General features: G+C 41.3%; 1 protein-coding gene across 1 annotated transcript; it reads left to right on the top strand.

Moving 5' to 3' along the window:
* The first annotated feature begins 2,179 nt into the window (after positions 1–2,179).
* On the top strand, positions 2,180–8,541 carry LOC117522578 (phosducin-like). Its single transcript, XM_034184010.1, has 6 exons — positions 2,180–2,306; positions 5,520–5,568; positions 5,837–5,973; positions 6,106–6,325; positions 6,481–6,593; positions 8,030–8,541. The coding sequence occupies exons 2-6, from the start codon at positions 5,520–5,522 to the stop codon at positions 8,216–8,218; spliced, it is 708 nt and encodes a 235-aa protein (XP_034039901.1). The 5' UTR covers positions 2,180–2,306; the 3' UTR covers positions 8,219–8,541.
* Positions 8,542–9,219: the final 678 nt, after the last annotated feature.

Genomic DNA, 9,219 nt, shown 5'->3' with positions numbered 1-9,219 from the left:
AAATCTGTCCAACAATGTCTGCAAGAATTTAAAAAAAATCTATTTCTCACTAATGTTCTAAGTCTTATTTTCTCCAGTTCAATGTACACTTTTTTTAATGGTGATCAAACTTTGCCCCAGAGATATCTTTTATAAATAAAAAAAAGTACTAAGATTTTACAAATTTCTTGAAAATTGATGAATGTACTACTCTTTAATAAAGTATAAGGTAATGAAATACTTAAGCATGACAATACAAATGCTGCTTTGTGAAAATATAATTATACCTCCCTCACACAAAGCCAGAATCACGCAGACTGAAGTCAGAATGACAAACGACGCACATCCGAAGAGTGTCCAAAACGCTCTGACAGGCGCCGGTGTGATGGACATGTTCAAAACCCTCTGGGCGTCCTCAAGATGGGGACACCTATCCTCGGCGGTCTGAGCATTATCTGAACCCGCAATTTACATATTCTGAAGGCGGCATAACAGGATCCGAATGATTGAGTACGTATGAGGAACCTCGAGATGGATTCCGGCATGGCAAAGCTTCTGGCATGACCTCACGTGCCACTTAGTCCACTTATAATGTCACCTCCACTCACCATCCATGTGCAGGGGATGTGAGCACAGCGTGAACAACTGAAAGCACCGCGTCCACTGTGGTTCAGTGTATCAGGGACAGTGCTACAGATCTGGACAGTCTGTATATCCATAATAGACCTTACAGTACGATAATATTCCTTCCCATGGGCGACATAAATAATGTGACTATTGTCTCCATCATATCTGTATATAACACGGGCAGCTGCGCCTCTCCATGGTGTGCAGTAGCGCGTCATTGCACACATCAGGCTCGGAGCTGGACGGATCTCATGCTGTAATAAATGATCACCTTCTAACTCTGCAGGAGATATGACATGGAACTGTTGTGCCAGGCCATTACAGAATTAATAAACATGAATCTCACCTCCAACAGCAATCCAGGAGTGTTTCACAGCACGGACGTGGACATGGAGCCAAAACCCCGCAGCCTGTGGTAAAATCTTCTCACCCAAAATAAAAATAAATCCCATGTGATAATCCAACCATCGCGGTGTCCAGAGTTGCGTTGTGCTCCTGAAGTGAGCAAAAAAGAAAAAGAAAATTAAAGTTCCCTGGAAAGGTGCTCCATCTGACGCAGGGGGACAGCATGGCCCATGCCAGCAAACTTTCAGTGAAGCTGTCCAGTGGCACTGATGCGCACGTGCCCGGTGCGCGGCTTAGTGGGTCATACAGTGTTATGCATACACACACACAGACACACAGCTGAGTGATAATTGCAGCCCCACGCGTGTGTGTGGAGTGCATGTGCGTGTGAGGGACACAGCGCTCCAGTCCCGTGTTTGCCATCCAGACATTTGGACATTGGACAGTCTTTAATGGCCCGCTGACAGCATTCTGTGTCATCTACCTGTTGTCTACATGTGCTTTGGATGTGCTATCATGCAGGTGTGGACGAGGTGATCTGGATGCGTACTGACATGGCTGACCCGCCTCTTTTCCCTCCCGACTGCATCGGATTATGGCAATATTGCCGTGTCGAGCGTGGTTCCTGCACATTCTTGCTAATGTGTGACGGGGGGGGCTTTACTGTACTGCTCTTCACTGCTGGTCTGAAATCAATATTTGCAAGATTTAAAGCTACAAAATCTATTGAAGGATCATTTGTAAGTTTGCAAATAGAAGTTAATTCAATCAGAATGCTCATAAACTTGCAGTGGCCTCTGCTGGACAGATTGAGAACAACAAGATTGTAACAAATACTGAAATATTTAAAAAAAAAATCATGAAATCCACTGTCAGCAAAATCCTGAAACAAAATGAAACAGGAAACATATTACCCAGTTTTAGAACACACACACACACACACACACACACACACACACACACACACACACACACACACACACACACACACACACACACACACACACACACACACACACACACACACACCACACTGCATTCATCTGGTTGCCTTTGTTTACTTGAGAAAGGAAATCTCTCCTTGGGTGTCCTTAGTCATCAGGCCATAACACTGAGCTGCTGAGCATTATGCCTAATCACCTTAGACGTCATTATATTACAGCGATGCTGATGATAAATCCTCATTCACTCATCTCTGTACCCTCCCTGAACTTGTTCTTGCATTCCTCATCACATGGACACACAGAGAACACCAGCACTGACACAGTGTACTGAGAAATAAATCAGTCATAAGAGAGCGAGCAGCCTTCAGACGGACACAAACCAGTGACACCAGGGTTAATCCAGGGGCAAAGGTAAGAACGTGGCTGTGGCTGTGCTTCCAAAAAAAAAAAAAAAAAAACCTTCAGAAGGCTGTCAGTGATGGTTTTCCGAACACTTGCTGGTTACACTGAATTCACAGTTATATTCCACATCCTGCAGCATCTCTGCAAAACTGCTCAAACACATTTTGTTCTTTAAGAATATTTAGATTTTTCCACCCAGATAATAATCTTGTTGTGTGATATTTTATATTGCACATCTGTTTTAATGTTCATTTGGTAAGTTGTGTGCAAAAAATAAACCACTTTATCCTGGAAATGACAGTATTGAGGAATTAGCGGTCAGATGATCAGTTTTCTAATTGATGTAAGGGTGATTAGGCTGCTGTATCAGCTGCTCCTGCATCCCTCACAACAACAGTTTTTGTTTCTATATCTGTTTCTTTTCAGCTGATACATGTCTGGATTTCATTGAAATTAAGTGGACAGGTTGGCCTTTGGTCAATGAAAAGTGTTTAACGTTTAAAGCAGATCCAGTTCAAATTTAATGAATATTTTAAAATATCTGTCATTGATTTCTATGTTTTTTGGACGTTGGTGAAGCAGTGCCTGCACCTGCACTTCTGTTCTGCAGTATGAAAGCTCTGAATGTCCTCCAGTTATTGCTGGTTTGATTTGAATTCGTCTGAAAATGTTTCAGACCATATTTGAGCAGTTAAAAATCATACTAATGCTCAAAAGGTCATGTAGGGATAAATATGGGGCTAACCTAGTACACTTATTTTGTGATGTTTTATAACGAATAACCAATATTTAACTGAAAAAGAGTAATTTTGTTACCGAAGCAGAAGTGCAAAATTATTTTTAACAGATCCTTACTTACAAGGATGCAAAACGTGATCTCAGTTAACAAAATTATTCATTTTTTTAACAGTTAGCTGCATTTTTTAAACTTTTTTCAGATAGTTTCTGTTAGTAAGTTTACGTGTAGCTCTATGGAGGAGCAGAAAAAGTTGTTAAGTTGCTACCTTCCTTGTAAAACAATGACATCTTAAATGAAAGACAGCAGCGGCGTGATGTCCTGTGCATGCACATAATATTTCACTATAAGTTTATGATAGTCATTTCAAAATATAGGATGTGTGACAGTAGTGAGAGCAATATAACAGGCATTATTGTTCTAGCACTATTGGTTGCATTTATTTCAGGTAATATGTTTTTCTGACTATAGTGACGTCATTTTGTAAAGTTACAAGTGATGTCATCGTGATGTCACTTATAACACATAATGATAAATGATTAGCTGACTGATATAAGCTTTGGGTCAAATCTCTAGCTGTATTGGTTGTGGCGATACCATGGAAAATGTGTTTTTGGATGAAATTTTTGATGACCTTGACCCTGACCTGTGACTGATCTGGTCCAAAAGGTAATCAACTGGAGACACTAACCCACGGAATATTCCTATCAAATTTGAGGAAATTCTGATCACCAATTTATGAGTTATTTTGTACACACGCATACGAGAGTCATTACCTAAGCTTCATCTAAGACTGACCTGTATGTAACTATGTAAAAAGTCACACCTTGCAACAGAAGAATGGCCACTGAAACCCAAAGTCTTTGCAACCTTAGCAAGTGGTAACGTTAAAATAATGTTACGTCACTGTTTATGTCTGTTTTGTTTTGTTATCGTTTTTTTTTTTTTAATATATTTGTTCAACTGGCAACAAAAACCTTTTACTTTATAGAAAATGTTTCTGACTTTAGTTAGCACACATCTGAAAACAAAGTGTGGTCGGAAATTGTGCATGTCAGACTCCTGTAATCTGAGCATAATCCAACCTTAACCCAGCTCACAGTAAGTGCATGTGACAACACTGGGTCACACACACACACACACACACACACACACACACACACACACACACACACACACACACACACACACACACACACACACACACACACACACACACACACACACACACACACACACACACACACACACATTTTCAGAAAATGCTGTCAGTGCTACTTATTTCTTGAACTGAATAATACCTCACTAATACCTCACAAAGTTGGAAGATGCCAAGTTTACAGGATTTGAATATTCATTCATTCATTTTTAGCCACTTATCTGGGCACAGGTCACAGGGGCAGCAGAGCAAGCAGCTCATTCCACACTTCCCTATCCTCAATCAAGTCCTGTAACTCTTCCCAGGGGATCTCAAGGCATTCCCAAGCCATTTGGGAAATATAATCTCTCCAGCATGTCCTGGGTCTTCCCTGGGGCCTCCTCCCAGTTGGGCATCATGCCTGGAAGCATCCTCACCAGGTGCACAAGCCACCTCATCTGGCTCCTTTCGATGTGAAAAAGTAGTGGCTCTACTCCGAGTCCCTCCTGGATAATTGAGCTTCTCACCCTGTCCAGTAGTGTAAGCCCAGATACCCAAAGCTCATGGCCATAGGTAAGGATAGGAGCGTAAATTGACTTATACATTGAGAGCCTCACATTTCTACCTCAGCTCCTTCTTCACCACAATGGCCCGGTACAACCTCCGTAAAATTTCAGACGCCGGCTCAATCTATCAATCAATCTCCCGCTCCAATTTACCCTCACTTGTTAGCAAGAGCCAGAGATACTTAAATCTGGGGCAATAACTCTCCCCTAACTCAGAAGGGACAATCCCCCATGTTGCGACAGAGGACCATGGTCTCAGATTTGGAGGTGCTGATTCTCATCTCAGTTGCTTCACAGTCAGCCTAAAACCTGCTCAGTGCGCATTGGAGGTCACCAGCTGATGAAGCCAACAGAATCACATCATCTGCAAAAAGCAGAGATGCAACTCTGAGGGCACCCTCCAGTCCCTGACTGCACCTTGAAATCCAGTCCATGAACATCACAAACGGGACTGGTGACAAGGGGCAGCCCTGGTGGAGTCCAGCTCTCACCAGAAACAGGTGCAATGCCAAGAATGCGAACACAGCTCCTACTTTGGTCATATAGAGAAGGGATAACATGTTGCAGGAAATCCAGTACCCCATATGGGCCTGTAAGAAAAAGGCAGGTCAACAAGACAGATGCAACAATTATCCAAAGCATTAACAGAGCCATTATTATGAGTTTTCATGAATATCTGTTTGGCTTTGAGACACATTCATGTCAACTGTAAAAACATCTGTAGAACTTGCAAGAAGATGGTCTGTTCAAGTTGCATAGATTGTTTGTTCTTGTCATTGCAGATGTCTGACTGTGCATCAGAAGAGTCAGAGTTACCTGCTAACCACACAGGTAATGTAACGGCCTAAACTGTGTGTGTGAATGTATGTATGTATTCATATATCTCTATGTGTGTATGTACAGATAGAGGTATTTATACTATGGATGGATTGATGGATCATTGACTTTAGATCCACCATGAAGATCTGGAAGACTTCACTTCCAAAAGGACATATAGGCTGCTTTCTTTGGTCTTCTACCATAGGAACCTGAACCTGGATAAACTCTGGAAATTGGATGGTGGGAAATGACATAAATCTATCACTTTACATGTGTGCAGGGCCTAAAGGTGTAATTAATGACTGGCGGAGGTTTAAATTGGACACCGTAGATCAGACTGTCCCACAAAGCAAGCGACAGCTCCTCAGGCAAATGTCCAGTCCACAAGATGACGATAAAGAGCGAGCCAACAGAAAGGTAAGTCTAAACACAAAATGAAAAGAAAAAAAGCTCGAAAACACAAATGTATTCTCAGACATAGAAGAGAACAATGTGAACGTGAGGGAGCGAGATTACATTTTTTAACCCTCAGCTCTCCCTGTTCTTCAGATGAGTGTTCAGGAGTATGAGATGATCCAAACGGAGGATGAACAGTGCCTGAAACGCTACAGAAAACAATGTATGCAGGAAATGCATGAGCGCCTGAGTTTTGGACCCAGGTTTGAATCAGTCCATGAACTTGAGAGTGGAGAGGCTTTTCTGGAAGTTATTGAAAAGGAACATCGGCTGACCGTTGTAGTGGTCCACATCTACCAGCACGGTGTGAAAGGTGAAATCTTTTGAGAGTTTCACATTGACTCATGTTACAACCCACATTACAACAAACATTCTGCAAAACATGATCCAGAAATACTTGTGCGTTTCATTGAGATGAGTCCTTTCAATAAAGTGTTTGGAGAAGTGACGCATGGTCTCCTCCCTCAGACTGTGAACAGCTGAACTCGTGTCTGGACTGTCTGGCTTCAGAGTATTCCAGCGTTAAATTCTGCCGCATTGACGCTGTGGCCACAGGTGCTTCTGAGCGCTTCTCCTCTGAGGTTGGTTAAATATCACAACACAGTTCTTAACTCTGGAAACATCTTAAAAACTGTAACAATGACAAATACTTGTAAGAGACAAAGGTAATACACCATTAAACCCAAATCATCCCTGCAAGACACTGCAGTCAGTTTATTAGTAGTAGTATTTGTAGTTGTACTCGTAGCCACATTCTGGGGGGATCTATATTCTAAGGTTTTTCAAGAAAATCATTTTTATTAAACCTACAAAGTAACCAAGGTTTTTAACCATCATCTGACAACCGAACAGGTGTTGTCATCATGTTGTTGACTGTCCTACTGTCCATGTGATAACACAAACGCCGTAAACCCTTTGAATGGGCTAAGGGATAAGAATGAAAACCCTTCTGAGTTATCAGAAAATGTTTGTGACGAGCACGCTATTGTTTTAAGTGTTTTTAGTCATGGTCAATAGACCATCAATAGAGCTATGTAGATCTTGGCCAAAAAAGCTATTTCAGTCATATACTTCATAAATTCATATGTCAGAAACCCTCCTATGACTTGGGAAACTGACCTGTTCTAACATCACCTTTTTCTTTTTGTTTTTCTTTATAAAATAGAGAGACATGAGCATCAATTAATCAGTTAGTTGGACCTTTTCATTTACTGATTTGATTATTAACCACACCAGGTGTAATTTAGAGGGTGTCAGTTCCTTCACAAAGCTTGGATGTAGTCCAGCTGGTCCTGGTGATTTAATGTATTCATTTATTCAGTGTTTTCCATATTTCTTCCACATTCATAATGAAGGTGTCTAATTCTTCTTTTGCTTTCTCACTGTTGACATCAGAGAAATTATTCAAGTTGTCTCTGGTAAAGACATTCATGAAAAATGTTTTAAGGAACCTACTTCTCCTGCTCAGTTTTGGTGAGAGTTCTGTCTTCCATATGTAAATCAGATACAGGTTTTAGCGTTTGAATTTTGGATTTGACTTTTTTGATTTGAATGACCAGTGAGCAAACACACTACATAAATGAAACATTATATTTTGGTTGAGGTTTAACACCACCACAATATCCTTCTATAGAGTTTTTACACAAGTTGCTACAGTGTTGAACCTGACCAAATGTACACATGTCCATGTAGTTGTAAACCAAGGTGCAATGGTGTGAGGGGTCTCTGTTTCAATCCTGAGTGGCGGACGTAGAACATATCCCATGGCTTTCAAGGTGCAATGCTCAAATATGACTTTCTATATATATATATATATATACAATGCTGTGACAACCTCTGTAAACTCTATAAAATTACATTGCAGCAACTTAAAATCCTCAGGCTGTCACAATGAAACCATAATATTATAACAATGTTGTGACAACATAAATTTGTTCATGGGCACCTTTGGAAATTCCCTTGCACCTTTTTTAACCTTTGATGACCTTTTAATTAATTCTTCTTTTTATTCCCTCAGGTTCTTCCTGCTCTGCTGGTGTACAAAGCCGGAGAATTACTTGGTAACTTCCTCTCTGTTACCAAACATTTCAACGAAGAGTTCTTTGCTACAGATGTGGAGTCATTTCTTAATGAGTATGGACTGTTACCTGAGAAGGAGTTCACAGTGTGTGTTGACGATGAAGATGAGGGAGGACAGGTGGAGTAAGAGGAGGACAAGGATTGAGGAAAGAAGAGGGAAAAGGACCAGTGGAACAAACACAGGAAGGGGATAGCAGATAAAGGTCCAGAGAGGAGGGCAGGAGAAGAGCAGGAATGGAGACACTAGAAAATTGATAGACTAAATGAATATCCAGACTGAATATTGGTGATTTAGTTGTACTCACAATTCCCCAGTTATGAATAGAAATTTAAATTGTTTCACCCCCTGAAGTCGTAATTAAAAACTTGTCAACTTGTTTAAACGACACGAGTTCACATCCAAGATGGCTGCTCAGAGCATTAACAGTAGTAAAATTGGACGTTTTTACTGTTTTTTGTCCAATTTAATAAACTGTGACTACAGTACTGTTCTACTGCTGTCTGTGGACATGTTGCCACAATGGTTTTGTGAATGAAATACTGCGTAATGTATTGTTTATTAAATGGTACCGCTTATATTTGCTAATCCAGCAAATGCTGCTCACAGTGATAAGCTACACCCACCACATTACAAACCAACTCAAAAAAACAAGTACTACATCCATCCATTTACCCGCTTACTCCAGTTAAGGGTCATGGGGTGGGGGTGGGGGGTGGGGATCCACCTATTCCAACAGCCATACGGTGTGAGGCAGGATACACCCTGGACAGGGTGCCAGTTTGTCTCAGGGCCACAGACAGACAGAAACACATTCATTGATTGTAAAGTCGATTTAAAGTTTCCAGTTCACCTAATATATGTGACCGCAGGGCCTTTGTGGCCGGGTTGGTGGTGGGATCGAACCCAGACGGCTCGCACTAAAGACCGTTCCTCTACCAGGTCAGCCAAAGGGGAATTCCCCATTAGCCAAGCTAGCGGGAACGTCTTTTCAATCAGGACACGGGACCTTCATCCCGCTACATATACATGCTTTTTGGATGTGGAAGGAAGCTGGAGCACCCGGAACCACTAAGCCACCCTTTACCAAAAAGTAGTATATTCAAGAATGTTTCAAGTATACTTCTAGT

Source organism: Thalassophryne amazonica, chromosome 12 (genome assembly GCF_902500255.1).
Source record: "Thalassophryne amazonica chromosome 12, fThaAma1.1, whole genome shotgun sequence".
Lineage (NCBI taxonomy): Eukaryota > Metazoa > Chordata > Actinopteri > Batrachoidiformes > Batrachoididae > Thalassophryne > Thalassophryne amazonica.
This window is presented reverse-complemented; position numbering and strand designations above follow the sequence as displayed.

Excerpts from the sequence above, each read along its gene's own strand:
- LOC117522578 (XM_034184010.1), top strand. The coding sequence starts at position 5,520 with ATGTCTGACTGTGCATCAGAAGAGTCAGAGTTACCTGCTAACCACACA. Across the intron at positions 5,974-6,105 it reads AAGAGCGAGCCAACAGAAAG|ATGAGTGTTCAGGAGTATGA; the intron begins GTAAGTCTAAAC and ends CCTGTTCTTCAG. Across the intron at positions 6,594-8,029 it reads CTGAGCGCTTCTCCTCTGAG|GTTCTTCCTGCTCTGCTGGT; the intron begins GTTGGTTAAATA and ends TTATTCCCTCAG.